The sequence below is a fragment of the Netta rufina genome (genome assembly GCF_964035555.1).
Source record: "Netta rufina genome assembly, chromosome: 3".
Taxonomy (NCBI): Eukaryota; Metazoa; Chordata; class Aves; order Anseriformes; family Anatidae; genus Netta; species Netta rufina.
Window position 1 is genome coordinate 14,884,243 of NC_140125.1, and position 19,155 is coordinate 14,903,397.

Below are 19,155 nucleotides of genomic sequence, written 5' to 3' on the forward strand. Positions count from 1 at the left end.
TGAGGCTGTACTATTTGCAGGTCCAAAACTGATGACAACACTACAAATATAACTTATTGCACTCGCAGGTATATGGAAAAGATATGAAAACCTGCAACTGCAAAATGTGACCTAATGCGAGATATCAAGCTTGTACAAAACAATAAATTTCTACCAATAAACACATTCTTCTATCAAAGGTTGCATGCTCCTTCATTGCAAAAGCACCTTGGGGTATCTCCCTCAGATACTTGCTGTAGCTAGGGCAATACTCTGAAAAGGATATCAAACAAGTATTCTGCATATGGCACTTCTGAAAGAATATTATGATCTGTTATTAATGTCAGGGTGTTGTAACTTGCTGATATAAGAGCGATGATCTGCCTCTGGTGAACACAAGGCAGTACATAGGGAATTGCTCTTTCTTTCAGGGATTTTGGATGGTTATTTCACCCAATCTTTGAGGCGTAAATAATACACAAAATTATATGTCTCACTCTGAGGATGAGGTTTGCTTTCGTTTTGTTAGCTTAAAGCAAAAGTGAACGAAATTTTGCCATGCAGCTTGTTTCTACTAGGAGGCGCTCTTCGACCTAGAATTTGATGGGGCTCCTCATCTGTTTTCGGATACGCCGTTGGTTTGTGTTATCCTAATAGACCTGTGCGTGGCTTAGCTTAAAATACATCAAAGCCCCGGGAATCATGGTGTGTCTGGGACTCAGATGCTGAGGCCATTCTCTCTTCCCAATTTAGAAAGCTGCTCTTTGTCAGGGTTCCAGATTTATAGTTGGTGCCTTGTCTCTGTTATTTGCAGAAGTGCAAGATGCAAAGGCATTTCCTAAACTTAAGATCAATGTGTTAGATCAATAAGCAGAATGAAATCCGTTACTGAATTACTCAATATTACATTCAAAAGTTCCTGTAATGATTTTTTTTTTTCTTAATGGATATCACATATACACTAGACGTAAATAATCTGAAAAAAAACTTCTTTGTGTATTTGGGACAAATGCTTGGATTTATCCCATTCTCAGTGGAATTACTGCATGCACTTTTTGCTAGCTTTGACCCTCAGTGTGGAAAATCTCCAGACCACTTCCAAATTCAAGAAATATTTGTAGCTACAGTTTATGGTTTATCCACCATCCAGTTAGATTTATTTCAGATGATAATTAATTTTTTTTTGGACATTATTTATATTATTATATTTGTACAATTCACACTCAGTGTTTTTTATTGCTGTTTTCTTGTGGCTTGTAAACCAATGGACTGTAGTTTCTGGAAGGCTGTGCAGTAATCTGAAAGGTGCTGCTAGTCCATCAAGGCCAGAGACTGGAAGAGCTAAGCACAGGGTCCTTGCATGTCCAGACCCTATTAGACCTGAGTGTTCTTGCTCCTGGCCACACTACAGAGAGGAGTTAGCTCCCTCCAGCTGGTTTCATGATCCACCTCCTTCCTTATATACCCTCAGCCTCAATTCCCTGCAGAGAGAGACGAGGAGGATAGTGAAGGCTCTTTAGTTGGCAGGTCAGAGCGTGGCTCAGTTTTGCAGTCCTACACAGTGTTCGTGGCTATCCCACAGAGTCCCTCACTTCAGAAGAGACTGTAACGGCATGCCCTCAGGGGCACTGGTTTGTAGTGGCTCTTTCACCCTGGAAGAAAAGAAGGCACATTTAGGCTGATGGACAGAAGACCAAGAAGCCTAACAGTCCCGATCCCTGCTGGGCTGTCCCTTGATCTGCTGCCACCCATGGATGGGGAATTAGAGGCAGCAGAGTGGGACATCTCCATGCCCCTCTCATCAGACTCCACGTGCAGGGCAGGATGGAGCTGACTCACTGTGTCTTCTCGATGTCCTCGATGCCTTCAGGCAGGCTCACATTGAGTGTCTCTGGGAGCAGGAAGGCCACCGAGCCGCAGCACACTGCCACACCGCAGTACGTCACCTCGGGCAGAGACCTCCACACCTCATCCAGCAGGAACACGAGTGGAGCCAAAGCCCCACCGAGGCGTGCCACGAAGGATGTGTATCCCATCCCATTCTGCCTGGAAAGGTAGGGGACCATGGTGGTGGAGACCACCACAAGAAAGATATGGGTACTTCTTTCATACCAGACCTTGCAAACTCTGGTTCAAGTATGCACCATTCCCACAAAAAACAGACCAGTGAAAGACAGAGGACTATAGGGGTAGTCCTCTACTCTGGGTAGAAACAGGTGAAATAAACCATGATCCATGCAGTAATCCATGCATTGTATTTTTTTTCCCTCAGATTTTCACAAAACAAACAGAAACCTCCACAAGAAACAGAAGATTTCATCCACCAGTCTTAGCTACATCCCGAACCATGCTGGTATTGCAACTAATTTTATGTCTCCAGTACTTGGATATTTCATATAAACTGGCTTTTTCCTCCTAAAAGGCTAGTTAATCCCCACTTTAGTATCATCTGATGTCCAGAAGGCTATCAAACTCATGTGATAGTATGTGTCCCTAATAAAAATTGATATTTCAAATTATTACTTCCTTGGTCTTTTAGCAGTTACTGACAGATTATCGCAAGGAGCTAAGACTTTACTGCGTGCAGATCCCTTGAGTTCAAAAATGTGCCCACACAGAATAGTCCTGACCTTTCAGTACATTTCCCTGTCCACATAACCCACCTGCCCTGCCCCTTTCTCAGGAGTATGATGTGTAATCCCTAGAACCTGCTGCTTCTAGAGGCAAGGCACCAGTCCTGCAGTCTAGCCAACAGCATCTTTTGCTGTGTTGATGCCAAAGACCAAGGGGTGACATTCCCACTGAGGGTCTGGATGTGCGCCCAGGCAATGGCATCTCTTACCTCAGGACAGTGGGGTAGAGCTCAGAGGTGTACAAGAAGACAGTGGTGAATGCAGCTTCTGAGAGACCTTTGCCCGTAGTGGCTACTACAGAGCGTAAGGAAGTGAAGGCTGGGAAGAAAGAAAAGACATTTATGACAATGGTTGAAGAGCAACAGCTAGGAAAAGGCTTCTTGTGCAAAAGGAACGAATGTTCAATGCTCTTACAAAAATAAATAAATAAATAAATGAAAAGGAAGCTTCCTAGCCCTAGAGGTAGTGCATCCAAGGTCTGAATCAAAGTCTGAAAGTTTGGTGACTGCTATCCTGAGTGGAAGCTGAACTGATGAAAGGATAGGTCCCAACATTTCCCGTTGGACATTGTCTGTAATAAAGACACTTAACCTTGTCATAACTGGACCCTCTGTAGCCACTTCACAGGGACTGGAGACCACCTTTTGCCACCAGATATATGGGCTAGCCCATATTAGCAGCCTTGTCCCACTGTCACCCTTGAAGACGGAGGGCATCTGAATACAGAGTTGCCTGCGGACAAGATGTATGGTTCTCCCTCTCTAGCATTGCATGGAATGGAAACCTCCCCTTTAGCAAGTGCTGTGTACAGCAGAAGAGCATCTCACGTTTGGGAATGATGATGTTGGCTCCTATGCATAGTCCAGTCAGGATGAGTGACCATGCCTGACTCTGCCGTCGTCCAATTCGATTCACCAGCACGTACACGATTATCTTGGCTGGAATCTCAATGATGCCAAAGACAAACTGGGAGAGATACATGTTGAGCCCAAAGCCAGTTAGTTTCATGCTCATGCCGTAGTAAGAGAAGGCAACACCAAACCTGCAAGGAGTGTGTGGAGATGGGAATTAGGGAAAACCATCTGGGCAAGTACAGGATAAATCCCCTATGCAAAGTGACACTGCTTACCACACTGCCCCAGAACACAGAGAGATCTTCCGCAGGACTGGTGTCCTGAACAAGCTGATGTAGGAGTAACTCTCTCCTGGCTTTTTGTCTGTTGTGATCGTTCTGAGGGCCTGGGAGAGGTAGAAAGAAGAAAACAGTTCAGATGCTGTACATTCAGGATCCAGACATGAAACTCTTGAGAGACTGGAGCCTCATCTTTTCCAGCTCTATCACCACATTGAGTTTTCCATACATTCCTATTGCAGAACAATTCTCTGGACATATATTATCAGAGGCATGTCTTCATAGAATATTTAATAGATTGTCTACCAATTTAGACGTCTTTTTCACCTATTCACCCCTTCTTACCTGCATACCCCACATGGCAACAAGGCTTGCAGCAGATTGTGATGTTAGCAAAGTCAGCATTGGCCAGTTCCACCCCATTCCCCAAGTAGTTGCCTTCCATGGAGTCAGGTCTCAGGCAGGAGCTAACAGTGAACTGTATGCTTTTTTCTCACATTTATGTAAGTACGATTATTTATATATCCCTCTTCATCAAGTAACTGCATTTGGTCAGAAGAATCGCATGCTAAACTCCATCAATTCTGTTCATTAGATTGCAAGGCTCTAAAGGAGACTGCAGACAGCTATGATGTGGACATCTAACCTTGGGAGAGATGTCAATGTGGCTTTGCTTCACCATGCTCAAGAATCATCAGCCAATGTGGGGTAAGGCTTTTAAAATTGGAAAATTTTAAGGAAACCTTGAGGAGAGAATTTGGTTAACTAGTGGCGTATTCTCAGATCAATATTCTCTTCAGAGAAAGCAAAGCCTACAACAAAGCTTTTGCTTAAAGAGTTAATCACAGCCACAGATTTATGCTGGGAACCTGCAACTTGGCTGGATGTATGAAGAGGTGCTGCAATGTCTTGGGCCTGAGGGTCATTTCCAGTGCCTTGTCTCCAACCGCATCCTGCAGTGGAGCCTACAGAGAGCAGGGCAAGTACGTAGAGATATCCCCCCCAGAATGCCACTGCCTCCAGCAGTTCAGGGACTCTGAACGAGATGAGCTGTCATTCTATTCAGCAACCTTGGATGATCCTTTCACACGTTGTCTAATGGTTTGCTGAACTCATGTTTTTCTTTTATTTCAGTATACCCACTTTCTTTCTTTCCCTTTTCTACTTTTTTTTTTTTTTTTCTCTACTTTTGCCTTTTTTCAGAGGCAAATAATGAATCTTTTCATCCAGATGCCAAGGATGAATTATAGCACTGATAGCAGACCACTTCTGCAATGCTGAGAATTTCAATGTGAGATTCAAGTAACCCTGATGGCAGTCCGTCCTCTCTTTAAGTTGCATGATTTGCTATTTAACTGGGTAATATAGGACATTAATATGGAAGACATCTTCTACTACATATTGTTGGCCAGATTTCCTAGCATGTGGAAGGACAACTGGGAGAGCCAGAACAGCAAGAATCCCCAAGAAATTTTAAAAGCACATGGTTCAGTGATAGCTGGGGAGGAAGAGGGTGAGGGAGTCTGCAGGCTTTCAGCATCACCTACAGTTAACACAGTCCTGAACAGTTAGGGGGGCTGGGGGCTTGGAAATATCTAATAAAAGAGAAATCCCAGCTCAGAGAGCTCCCTGGTTTAAAATAATAGTACAGAATGAAAGAATGTTAGGAAAAGAAGGAGGATAGCTGTAAGTAACAGCATGTTCAAGAGCTAAGATTTTATGTTTAGTTGCATAGTATGAGACTTTCATTCTTTGCAGTTTTTGGAAGAGTGACAAAACTTTTCACACTGAAAAAAAATCACACTGGGAAATTACTTAATGAGTTCTATAAGGCAGTGCTATTAAATCTGAGAGCACATCAGTAATGTAATGTGCAGTTATCAGGAGATTTATATGTCTCTCAGAATCAAAGTCTTCTGAATAAGGAAAATCAGTTGTTATCTTGATAAGCCATCAAAACACACTGAAGCATGGTCAAATCAATCAAGCAATCTTAAATCAGGCAGTCCTCTGTTGCTTGCATGTTTGGATACTGATGAGAAAACAGGCATGTTTCTATAAACCTCCTAAATCCAGTAAGGTGTCACAACTGCAAACTTTTCTTGATCAAGGTCCAGTGGTCATGGTCCAGTGTGACCTGGCGCAAGGCTGTGATAGTGGGGAAGCCCCAGCTACGTTTACTAACCCTAAGAGTAGTTTGAGGCTACAGTCCCATGTCCTTCCTGGTGATGCTGCACTCTGAAATACAGAGTCATAAGCCAAAGCTGAATGAATGAGGTTATAACTTGTTATTTTTACACATTTAGTCAGAGCTACTGGCTTGATTAAAGGCAAGGAAGAGTCACACTCAACTCCCGTCTGCCACAACCTAAACTCACAATTTCTCACGTGATTAAACAACATGTGTCTATTGTAAATTGAAGGGACTAACCACCTCTTCAAAAATATTAAGAAACTGCTTTTTAAAAATGGCAGGGGGTGGTGGGGATGCTAGAGCACTGTGTGCACATCTGGACCATGATGGCAAAACACAAGGCTTGTGTGCTTGTGCCAGGGGTTTCCCATCTTCTGCCTTTGGTAAGAGAAAAAGCAGAGGACATTAAAGAAAATATCAGCGCTTAATGAGCCACAAACTTCTGTACCCACTGGATTTTACAGTTGAGCTTTGTCACTCTTGAGAAGGTCAAGACTTAAATCATGTGGAACTAATCATTCAGAGGTGACAGATGTGCAGCCATCCAAGCCTGGCTGTGAAGGATTTTCATGAGCTCTGACTTCAGCACAGCCAACAATCTTCCAGTTGCTCATGTACAGTAAATACAAGATTATTTCTCCAGCCTAAGGTGGACTAGCCTTTATATTTTTGGATATCACTGCATAGAGTACCTTGAGTGCAATAAATACACTAACTACATGCTGTCTTTATGTGAACTGAGCTGATGTTTTCTCTTTAGCAGTGGGTATAAGTGCTTTCTAGAGTAAAATGGACTATGGCACCCTGTGGATCACATTGCAGGCTGTGAGCATTGCTTCAGGTATAAAATAGAATTAAAACAGAGAGAAAGAGGAAATGGAAGAGGAAGGATATGTGTCTGGATCTTCAGTTTCTCACCTCTGGTGAGAGAGCGAAGTCTTTCATCCCATTCATTCTTGCACATCTAAGCAGGTGCTTGTGAGCTTGTTTCACTTTGCCGTTGGCTATGAGCCACCGGGCAGACTCTGGGACCCACCTGGTGCGAGGAGAGAAGACATCATTCCTGTTGGCACTCTGTGTTTTCCACCCCACATACATGGCCCTGGCCAAAGACAGGGGATCTTCTCTGTGAGAAGGACACTGTCTTTACACATGCATGCTATTCTGCTCTTACGGAAATAATGGAAGAGCTTATCCTTTCCTGACACTCTGCCACAGAAATTTTGGCAATATGGGCCACGTATTCCTCGCAGAAGAGAGACCCAACTTCTGCTGCTTCACCATCAGGATGGACAGTGAGCATTAAAGCAATACTCATTCCCTAATCTGCTATTGCTTCTCTGCTTGCTTTTTTGCAGCTTCTGGGCAAAACCAGGTGGGTGTCTCTAAACACAGAATTTAGAAGCTTGAAGAAATATGTAGGTAAGATGTTTACTGAGATCACATATTTGTCAGAATCTCTCAATGGGGTCTTCCAGAGGAGTGATCTGTGACCGGTTCCCTATAAGCTCTTGGTGATTTATGTGCCCCAAGTCAGGCTACAGTAAAACTAATAAACTATTCAATCTAGTCAATCAGTAGATGAAAAAGGATGCGTGGAGAAAAAACATTTACAGAACTGGACTTCTGGAAAGTTTTCAACTCCTTCCCATAACCTTTTAATACTCTGGCAAATATAAAGAATAAAAAATAGCATTTTGCACTCCTTGTCACTATCTCCAGAGGATATTATGTCATTTGGTTGCCTAATGTCTCAACTGAGTTGTGGTGCCATATCAACAATATCCATGGAATGGGCTAAATTTGATTTTGATTCCATACTCCATGGACTTTTAATTATCCGACAATCACTGACTTTTTGGTTGCTTGAATTTTGATCAGACTACAGTATATTTTGTTGGAGAACTCATCTCCATAAAAGGCATTAACAAAAGAGAGAGAGAGAGAAAAAAAGGAAAGTTATCCTTCAAAGGGTGGGTCAAAATGTATTTGTATGAATTTCAACATTTCTCAGGATTCATTTTTTTACAGCTAGTTGTCCTCGAAAAAGAGCAAAAAACCTCAAACTAAAAAGCCAGCGGAACACATATTTTTGTGCTGTACTTGATCAGCAAAATACCAGATGATACACTCTGCCAGAAAGCATTAATCACTGGTGAAAGGCTACATCTATTTTTGACCCATTGTTAAACAACAGCATCAGTTTCTATCCCCTTTTTCATTAGTATTATTTGTTGGTAGATCTATGCAGTAGTGGGAATATATCTGCTGATTTCAACAAGGGACATCTGTCCACCTAGGAAATGGAGTTGCTCATGCAAAGAACTGTTTTGTGTCTTTGAATAAACTAATCTAACATACTTCACACTACAGTATCAGTGAATCAGCTGTATATTTTAGTCAGTCTTGCTACGCGAAAGGAAAAAAAAAAAAAGAAGAAGGAAAAATAATTTATTTGATTAAATAGACCATCTCTCCATTGTGAGGTTTAAGAGCTGTCAGATATTCCTTAAAGTTACAGGTGGGAAATAGCCCACAGAAAGCTGAGGTATTTGACCAGTTAGGATGCTCACACATCTGAGAATGGCCATGGGAAATGCAAAGACCTATGCCTGGCCTCAGCCTCAGTCCTGCCTCCTCGATATTCCCAAAGCCATGGTGCACCCTTGGCTCCTGACCTTGGCAGAGGTGAGGAGAGATGAAACCCAAGCCACTTCAGTTTTCAAGGCCTGCTATTCCAGGGCCAGCACTGTGATATTTGACATGCTCACAGGGCAGGGGAAGCAAACCACAGCCCGCAGGCTGCAGGGCGCAGCACTCACCACAGGTAGATAATGCTCAGAAGACAAGGTCCTGTTACGGCGACTAAGAGCCAGTGCCATTCTCTCACCATGTAGGCTATCAAGGCCAGCAGCATGTTCCCGATGCTCCAGAAGATGCTGGTCAGGACCCCAGAGAAGGTGCGGTGCTCTATGTCCACCCACTCCATCCCTGCAAGAGGGAGGCAGCGTTCAGCGGGGACACACAGGACTTCTCCTGGGAAGGGTCTGCGGGACTTTGTAAGAAGTGCAAAGTGAGACAATGTCCCTGGTCTTTTCCTCCAGGAGAATTCTGCTGCTTGGCCGACATTTTGCACATTTTAAACGTTCATCCACAATGCTTAACCTCCCACAAAGCTGTAGGCAACTAAAGTAAAATCTTAGAAGAAATACTGGATATACAGTAATAAAAAAAATGGTGCTAAAAACCCTTAGATGATACATTTTTATCCTGTTCAGTAGCATTCAAGTTGTCTTCTTCATCAAACTCTTTTTTTTTCCTTACTATTCAGCTGTATTTTGTCTGCCTAGTTTCCTAGTTTCCTATTTCCTAGTTTCTCTGCCCACACATTATTCCAGATTAAAAAATATATTAAGCTGAATACACCTTCATGGAGAGCAAATACTAATGCACATATAAAACCAGAACAAACGGTGGTCTCCTTGTTTCTGCATGTGAACTAAAAGCCCATTTTCCTCTAAAGATCCTGAGATCCTGACATCTTGCTACAGCATCAAACAATCATAAATGTCCTTCCCATAGCAGGCCTTGGGACATGTAATGTCTTGTGTGGCCTTGTCCACTCCTGAAGCCTTTTTAACTTGATTTTGGCTGTATCTGCAAAAATTCTGGAAATTTTTGCTGCACCTTTAGCTTGCTCTACAGTACAGTGACTCTTGCCTAGTATGTCCTAACTGTAGCTATAAAGTCATCCTATGCTCTGCTGGGTAGCTTGGAGTTTGGAGCTTGTTTTAATTATCAAAGTAACTAAAGTCTCCGGCTTCAGTTTTGTCTAGCTTTGAGTGATTAAATATATATATATATTATTTTATTTTATTTTATTTTATTTTATTTTATTTTATTTTATTTTATTTTATTTTATTTTATTTTATTTTATTTTATTTTATTTTATTTTATTTTATTTTTTGGTTCTTTCTCCTGTCCTTTCTAAAAATATGGGTCAGGAACATAATGAAAACAATTGCTGCAAATTCAAGACTGGGGAGGAAGAAACACCCTGCAAATGACACACCATCCTGCTCCTGCTGAGGACATGGCACGCGGATGAATTTTCCTAATTGTGTTTGAAGGCTGAGAACCCTGTATCAGAGAATAAGGGACAATAATTTGTCTATGGCTTTCTCTGCACGGCTAATGATGCTTAACAGGAATTGGGCAGCATGGATTATATGTGTTAATGCTGGAACAGAAGTACTAATAAGTGGTTGTTATATTCTGACGAGACTGTTAAAGCATTAACTGGACTAAATTGTAATGCTTGGATCTTCCCAAGAGGGTTGTTCTTTTGGCTGCCCATGCTGAAATCGTGCCTGCATGCTGCACAAGTCCCTGCAAACCTCCAAACCTCCCACACTTACCCAGAGGCAATACAATCAGGGAGAGGCCGCTCAGGGCCATCCCGGTGAGGGTCCGTGTGATGGCCAGCATGCTGTAGGAGACGGAGGCGGCGCTCAGCATCCCGAATATGACAGAGAACACAAGCGACAGCATGAGCATGGATTTCCGACCGAACCTGCCGCAAGCACAGTCGTGGGTTACTTACAGGATGGAAACCTGGTCCAGGAGAAGGGTTTGAAGTGGCGAAATGAGAGACTCGAGGAGGTCAGTGAAAATATCACCTGCTCTGCAAAGACTACATGATGCCTCAGAGTGGGGGAAACTGCTCTGGATATAGACGGTGCTGCAGTAATGTGATCCCCTACAGACAGTCAGCCAGCCCTCTGAGCACCAGGCACAAGTCTTGCAAATGGACAGAGAAACAATTATCAAAAATATATGTATATACATATATTGGGCTCCCCATTCAACAGCACCATGAAAAGAAGAGATGCCAGATTGAAAATTCATGTTGTTGGCACAGCCCACATCTTCCAACAGCTGTCCCCACTCCTCCTCTTTCCATCATCCCCTTTGAACCAGATGCTGCTCCTGCTCCCAAGGAGGAGGAGGGGGAGAGTACTGTGAAAATTTAAAAAATTAAAAAAAATAATAGAAATTAAAAAAATAAATTAAATTACATTTGTGTCAATGGGTAACATTCAGTCTATAGGGACTGAAACCCTGGCCTGATTCTGACATTCTCCTAGTGGCCACCTGATAAGGATGGTGGCAAAGACCATTACCCTGATGGGGGAAAATTATGTGCTGGGACACAATGCCACAAAAACATTCTTAAGAGTTATCACAGGTGACTTCATGCAGCAGCTAGTTAATGAATCTACTGTAGAAGAAATGACTGATGGCATTGGCCTAGGCAGTTTGCTGGATCTGCTTTGAAATGTAAACAGATCCAGTCTGCAAAAGCCATTGTAATGCAGCTGGATCAGAGCAGCAAACATCCAGAAAACCACCTAAACTGGATCCAGTTTCCAAAAGTGTAACTGCTTAGGAAAGAAGGTACATTTCTGAAATTAAGGTATACCTCAAAAATGCAGCAAGAAGCATATCAAAACATAAAATTCCCTGCAGGGCACAAGGCAGCTATTTATGGATCCATTACTAGACTCTCTCAGCAAATGCATGCCACCTGCTAAGGAAACCAGAGGGAAGCTGGCAGGATTGAACTGCAGGCTACAGGAAGGCTGCTAGAAATAATGCGGTTAAAACTGTCTTCAGAGAGAAAGATTTGGAAAAGAGCAACCTCTGAATGATTAAATGTGGAAAATATAATAAAAGGAGCAAACTGCGCAAGCATAAAAAAGAATAAAAAAGCCATTTTCATAAATATCCCAATCTGGAAGTCTGCCAAAGCATCACACAGCCAGTGAGGTACAAGGACGAGGCATAAAAGGAGTGTTTGGGAAAGAGCAGGCAATAACAGAATTTTATTTATTTATTTATTTATTTCGCATATGTATGTTCACAGTAAAGGTGCTTGGAGGGTTTAGCAGGGTAAAAATTGTCAGCAGAGGTGTTCTCACATGCAAGTGTCTGTAGGATCTTAGAACAAAATGAACCACGAGTGTAGCAAAATGCCAGATTTTCACCCCAAAGCACTGGAGATGAAATAACTGCATTATGATTAGGGCAAGTGGGACCTCTTCTCTGTTAGAGAAAATGAAGGTTGCTAAGGGGACATCAGCTTTTATGGTGTCTTACAAAGGTGTGGGGCATGACATCTGGGGTTTAACAGATCTAGCATTGATACTGATAAAATGGATAAAAATAATGATAAAAGAACTCTTAGACACGCAGATAAGCAAATAGTGCAAGAATCAGCATGGCTTTTGTAAAGATAATGCTCATAGCCTGTGGAAATTCACTGGGGGAGAAGTCAAATGGATGACCAGAAAGTTCCGACTGATTCAGAATAGTGGGATTTCCAAAAACAGTCTGTGACTGGAGACTGGTTGCTGTATCTGGAGTGCCATGGGGAACCAACACAAAGTGCTCGATACATTTGCTGTGGTTTATGGGATGTAGCATGACCTGCTCTTTCATAACTTCTCCTCTTCTTTCCCATCCCCACTCTGTCAGTCCCAGGCCCCTTCCCTGGTGCTTCTGGAGCCAATACTATACTTGTCCTTCCACCAGCAGCTCCTGGCAAACCACCTTCAGGGGAGGCAAATCAGGGCACAAACATGCTTAAACTCTGAGCTTGCTTAGGAGTTTTGGCTCAACCCCACACCAAGAATGTGTGAAGAGCCAAACAGAAGAAAAGCTGAGCAAGGTAAGGACCCTTCCCACTTGATACAGGAAGAAGGATCTGCCAAATTTCCTGCAAATTTACTGGGTGCCCTGCTCCCAGCACCATCCTCTGATGTGACCTGCTCTCCTGCAGGGCCTGTGCCCAGGTAGCTCAGCAGGGCAGTGCAGTCAGCTCTGCTCAGGGCTGCTCACAAGCACATATCAAACCCTCTTTACCTGCCACTTTACCCTGTCTGACTAATTGGAAGTCAAGCCAAAACTTAGTCTTTTTTGTTGCCTTCTTCAAATTTTCTCAACTTCTACTATAACCTTTAGAGATGGGGAGAAGGAAATCAAAACTACACATGGTATTCAGGATACAGGACCACCATACATATGCATGTTTCTGCATGGTGACGTTCTCTTTAACTTTCTATTCCTTTCCTGATAATTCTTACTTTTAAATTTGCTTCCCCAGACACTACACATTGCTGAGAAGATGTTTGCCTGAAGCTTTCTATCATATCCCCAAAGTCTTGCTCCTGAGCAGCTGTGGTCAGCTCAGAGGCCTCTATTTTACATGTGAAATTATAATTTATTTATTTTTTTAAAATATTAATCTACCCTGAAATTGTCTTCTAATGCTCCCATCCACTCACTGGGCTTTGTAAGATCCTTCTGCAGTTCTCCATGCTCAGAGGTTGTCTTGCCCAGCTTGGTCTCTCAGCCTCACCTCCCTGCTTTCTCCTTTTCCAGATCATTTAGAAAAATGCTGAAAAGCACACATATCCAATTATCAGGTCCCCAGAGGTGTTCCTACATTGTGACAACTGAACACTTACACCTCTCTTCTCTTTCCCAGCTTTTGATCAATTATTTAGCCAAGCAGGGACCTTCTTCCTTACTGCAGGGCAGCTCAGTTTCTTTAGAAGCCTTTTGTAAGGAAACTTCTTGAAATCCAAGTAGATGACATCTTCTTTGTTCACATATCTGTTAGCATCTTCAAAGAAATACAGCCTGCTTGTAAAGTATGAATCTTGTGCAAAAGAGAAAAAAGTCATGTGGCCACTGGCTCAGTTGTTCAGTACAGTTTCTGAGCCAATTTGCCCAATATAGCTAGATGCCAGGCTGCCTGGCTGCTAGTTCCCAAGATCTTTCTTGGGGACTGGTTTAAAAACTGATTCGATACATCATATCTTCCTAGTCCTCTGCTGTGGAGGTCACACAATGCCAACAATATTTCAGTTTTTCCATCCTAAGGGTCCTGTAGGACTGTGGGATGACCAATCCCTGGTCCTGGCAGTTTACTATCGTTCATTTTGTGAATTTTCTCCATGCCTTCTTCTACCAGCTCATTTCAAGGCAGGTCTTCTCTTGAGAAAGCTCCAGCTCCAACACCTGTTGCTGTGTGTTCCCTCTCTGTGAGCACGAACTCAGTTATGTCTCACACCACAGCCCTGTTGTTGCTCCTTTTATCACTTAATCATCGACTGGCTCTTTCCCCCTACAATCCACTTTCAAAACACAAACAAACAAACAAAACAGTTTATTTTTCATTTTGCTCTAACGTAAAGCTCTTCTCTGCCTTAATTTGTCTAACTTCTTTTCCTGATTCTGTTTTTTTTTTTTTTTCACCTCCAAAAGTGCTATCAAGCCTTTTTAGACACAAAGTCAAGACACACTGAAGGCCAGCTGGATGTCTTGAGTCCTCACAGAAATATACAGATATAAGCAAAGATATCAAAGATACAGAAGTAACTGGGAGCTTCGTACTGGGAAGCCGGTTTCCCTCTGCTATACAGTGATCTTGTAGCCTGCTTCACCCTAATGCTTGTTTACTCCCAGAGGAAGGAAGCTGGGAAGGAATCAAATAGTTTCCTGCACAGGAAGCTCAGACATTAAATATTGAATAGTGTAGACCGAATGGCACATCCTGCTTGCTTGCTTGCTCTGCGTATTCCCTGGTAGGTTTCCTGCTTCTGCTATTTGCAAAAATACTTAATTTCTTAATTTATGACCTTTCTAGGTTGTTACTCAGACTTTTTTTCAAGTTTACATTATCACATTCTAACATTTAACAAGAGAGAGCAGATTTGTTCCTATTTTCCTCATCAAGGCATTGCCCTAGCTCTTCCTCAAGGAAAGCCTCCCTGCTTATAGCAACCTCTTTTACCTGCTTCTTTTGTAATGGCAAGAGTCATTTTCTTTCTTTCTTGAAAATCTGTTCCAGACATGGCATGCATTTACTTTGACCCCTGTGTGCCCTTAGGCAATTTCCAGATAACTTGCAATGATTTAACTTTTTTGTTTGTTTCTTTGTTTGTTTGTTTTAACCAGCTTTCACCTTTTTAGGCAGCTATTTTTCCTAAAATAGGTCCCATAGACAGTGGATATTTTTAGTTTCTACTGTTCCTACAGTGATGCTGACCCCAATGTTGTGGGTCAATGTTATTGTTGCAGTGCACCTTACTCCTAACTATGGCCAGAGAGCTGCTTCTCTGGTGGGCTCCTAACTGGCTGCCCCATGAATCAGTTCTTGGCCATCACTCAGCATTTAGCCCCTGCATTGCTCCTCAGTTATGGCTTTACTCCAGTTTTCATGTGAAAGGCTGAATTCTCCCTTTGTGATTGTGTTCTCTCCTTTCTCTGCCCCTATGGTTGCCTTTTGCACATCACAGGTTTGTGAAGGCCTTTTCATTGAAATTGAAGCCCTGAAGGAACAGCCTGAAAGGGGTCAAACCTGTCTGAAAGGTATCCAAACACCACGGCCCCGATTGTGACGCCAATGAAGAAGAAGGTGGCAGTTGCCTGGTTCAGTCCACGCTGCTCACAGACGAGGTCCCACTGAAACACAAGTCCAAAATGACACTTAGTGCCCAGTTCAGCTTCTGTCTCCATTCTCACCTTTTCCCTCCAGTGATAGCTATCTCCTGTTCCAATTCATATTAGCCAAATCTGTTTGATATGTAGAATTGTGCATGGAGCAGCTGATAGGACAGTGCCAGAGTCCTGAAAAATGTAAAATGGCAACCTACAAAGCTCAGAGGCTTCCAGCTGTTAAGCCCCACTGTGACAACCTCTCTGTGGACACTTGCTGAGCATCAGAAAGCTTCCCTGGGTACCCCTCCATCATGAAGAGATCCCTTTTTTTCTCTCCTGACCCTTGTGATAGCTGTTCTCAACCTGCCTTGTTGCATTTCTCTGCTAGCTTCTCCATCATACTCCTGATGCTTCAGGGACAGACCTGGGCAGATGGACATCTGCAGGGTGCCACACTGCAGTGACCTCAGGATGTGATGGGATGCAAGGAAATGGTCTCAAGTTGCACCAGGGGAAGTTTAGATTGGACACTAAGAATTTCTTCATGGAGAAGATGTTCAGGTATTATAACAGGCTGCCAAGGGCAGTGGTGGAGTCCCTATCCTGGAGGTATTTTGAGAGACATGCGGACATAGCACTAAGAAACATGGTTTAGTGATGGGACTCAGTAGGTTGTGCTGATGTTTGGGCTTGATGATCTTGAAGGTCTTTTCCAACCTAGATCATTCTATGATTCCATGTGTGCTGATATCCAGTTACTGTTGCCCTGGTCAATTTCCTCAAAGTTGTCTGTGCAGGGTAGAAAGAAGGCAGAGGAGGAGTTGGACTCAACACTAGCTCCTGAGGCTAACTTACTGATTTCTTATGAAGAGAGTGGTCTAGGCATTCTGTTTAACTCAGTTAATGAGCATCATTTTACTTTCTTGGAGGTGCAAATGTCGCTAATCATTACAGAATGTTGTGGCCAAGCTGCAGAGTTAATTTTCCATATAAGTGTAACTTGATAAAACTAAACTTAATCATCAACCCAGCCTTGCAGTGTCTCTGACAGAGCTGGCCAGACCTTGAGCAACCTTTCTGGCTGCAAGCACAAGACTCCAGAGGAGGCCGTGGCCCTTTGAACATGGCCCGAGGCCACTGCACCTTGAATGTGGTGTCACGAGGCTCTGAGCCCAGCACCTCTGCTGCTGAGCACCTTTCCTGCCTTTTCCTCCAAGGGTGCTTTACACCTTTCTCCCTGAAACAGTGTAGAAATCAGATGCAGACCTGGTGCCCATCTCACCTCAGTGCCTGCTAAAACTGGAGGTGGTAGGTGGTAGGGAGGAGGCATTGGCTCTAGGTTAGGATCCATCGGCCTTCTGTCAGACCAAATGTCCCCTCAGATCTACCATGCTTTGGGTTGCCTTTCAAGGAAAGAAAACCACAGCCTGCAAGTAAAGTATTAATACCCAGAGGTATCACTATCAGCCCTAGCAGAGCATTTCAAAAGGCTGGTGGTTAATGTTTGATGGGCAGGGACCTTGGGCAGGCTCAAGGTTATGCCTGGCCAGAGTACTGCACCTCAGCAGGAGGCCCTTTGAGAGCACATTTCTTGGCTGATGGCGAGAAACACTGTTGGTAGTTGGACTGATGGACTCCTAAACTTGTGAAATGTTTTCCAGGGGGATAAGGACACTGGGAGTCAACAGCTTTTCAGAAGGGGTGATGCAGCAAAGCCCTCACTCTACTGATGGGGATGATGGGCACCTGCTACCAGGATTCCCTGCCTTCCCATCAAGGCCAGGTTCATCCAACCTTTTGCCATGGGATCTCCACTCTATGGCTGCTGAACCTCCTCTGCTAGCATGAGGATGGAGCTGGTACTGGGCTGGGTGATATCCTCAGTGTCTCCAGGGGGCTTATCCCTGGTCTGCTGAGTGCCTGCTGTGAGCTGATCACCATCTTGCTCCTGAAGCATCGTCCTTGCCTCGCCACAAACCCTACTTCTTTTGGGCTCTGATCTGGGAGAGCCTTGAATTTTGTTCTCCATATCCTATGTGCACCTGGCCTATCCATCCCTACCAGCCCCATGCCTGATGGCTGCCTCATCCCCAGGGTGCCCCATGAGCTCAAGCACTTCCTAGTCAGTGGCTGGGTGGCATGGTGAGCATGCTACTCCTCTGCCTCATTTCTCTCTCTGTCCTGTTCATCTTCCCAGCTAGGCTACATGCTCAACAAATGTGAAACACCAAAGCTATGCCAGAAGGGCAGAGATAAGACAAGGGGGGACAGTAAGAGAGGCAGTATGATCTCTGGGAGAAGAGGGGGAAGCAGGAGATCAGGGAGGAGAGGCCGACAGAGGAAGACAAGTAACAAAGCGTTAGGAGAATCATGAAAGTAAGTCACGGGCTAAGATGAAATCCTTATAGTTGTAATCTTGTGCAAATTCCACATGTCCCAAGCAGAGAAAATCTGATGTGTCTCTCCTCCCCACAGCACCACTCTCTATCACCCAAAGAAATCAAATGCTTGTTATGAGAAATGTTGATGACTAACTGAACTTCAGAGAGCTTCCCCATCCCAGGTCATCTTCACTAAACAAGTAACTTCCACTGGTTAAAATGCAAAGATTCCCTTTTGATTTGGTGCACCTAACATCTCTCCATCTACTTCTCAAAGCTGATTTCATTTTCATCTAGATCACAGACCAGGGGTTACCTGGGTAGAGATGGTGGAGGTGAACTGTGAGTGGTCATAGACCCATCCATGCTGGCAGTTCTGGATGACGGAGTCGTTTTCTGGTTGCAGAGAAGAGTTGAGAAGTAGGTGAAACTGAGGCTGTGAGAACATCTCACAGGACCTGAAGGTGCCATCAGGCTCCCGGGGGATGCTGATGAGCAGAATTTCCTCCATGGTGAGGTTCACAAATGCCTCTTGGTGTGGAATTGCACAGTGATGAGAGGGGGTAGCAGCAAGAAAGCTGTGCAGCAGAAAATGCATGGGAAGGTTGATTCTTGCAAGGCATAGTACAAACAAAATCAAAATCTGGAATCTGCCAAAGCCACCAATTTCCAGCAAGAGATCTTCAAATTTCATCTTTTCTACGGAGTTTGCTCATTCAGAGTAGCTATGTACCAACGAGCAGCAACATGAGCTTGAGAAGCGGTCTCTGTCTTTGGAGCTCAGCTTCCCATGGCTTTTCATACAGCCACTCCCTTGGACTTTGAAACCTCACTGAAAGGTTGTCAAAAGTCACAGTAAAACTGTCCATTTGGGGTAGAGCCAACGAAATCATCCCGTGTGCACACAGCACATCCATTTCAAGTGGACCCAGCACAAGGCACCTTCTCTTTTTAGAGCCCTTTCTTCCCATTGTGGTTTTTGAGAGGGAGATCCACATTAGGAAAGGAGGCTGTGGGAATAGCCATGATTTATGGTTTGGGGGTGCCACACACTGCCTGCCTCTCAGGCACTGCAATAAGCTCTGCCTCGTGAGCTGATCACCAGCTGGCCCAGCTGCACATGAATTAGGTCCCCAGGAGACCAGGGGTGACTCACTGTGTCTGTGGGCACCAAAGCCTGCTTGCTGTGCATCAGCTGTGTGTTTTTAGCATGGCTTGTCTCAAGTCATGACCTCATGGGAGCAGGGAGTATGGAGAGGTGAGAGGATATCCAGAAGAGATAAGAGATAAAAGATCGGTCTCCAGATAGAGACCAATTGGATGGGGACC

At 43.8% G+C, this 19,155-nt stretch overlaps 1 protein-coding gene across 1 annotated transcript; it reads right to left on the reverse strand.

Moving 5' to 3' along the window:
- Positions 1-1,567: 1,567 nt before the first annotated feature.
- On the reverse strand, positions 1,568-18,520 carry SLC22A7 (solute carrier family 22 member 7; the record flags this gene model as incomplete). The annotated part of the gene is made up of 10 exons (XM_084284175.1): positions 1,568-1,631; positions 1,819-2,025; positions 2,822-2,930; positions 3,440-3,654; positions 3,742-3,851; positions 6,857-6,974; positions 8,761-8,929; positions 10,357-10,511; positions 15,366-15,469; positions 18,143-18,520. The coding sequence occupies 10 exons, from the start codon at positions 18,518-18,520 to the stop codon at positions 1,568-1,570; spliced, it is 1,629 nt and encodes a 542-aa protein (XP_084140301.1).
- Positions 18,521-19,155: the final 635 nt, after the last annotated feature.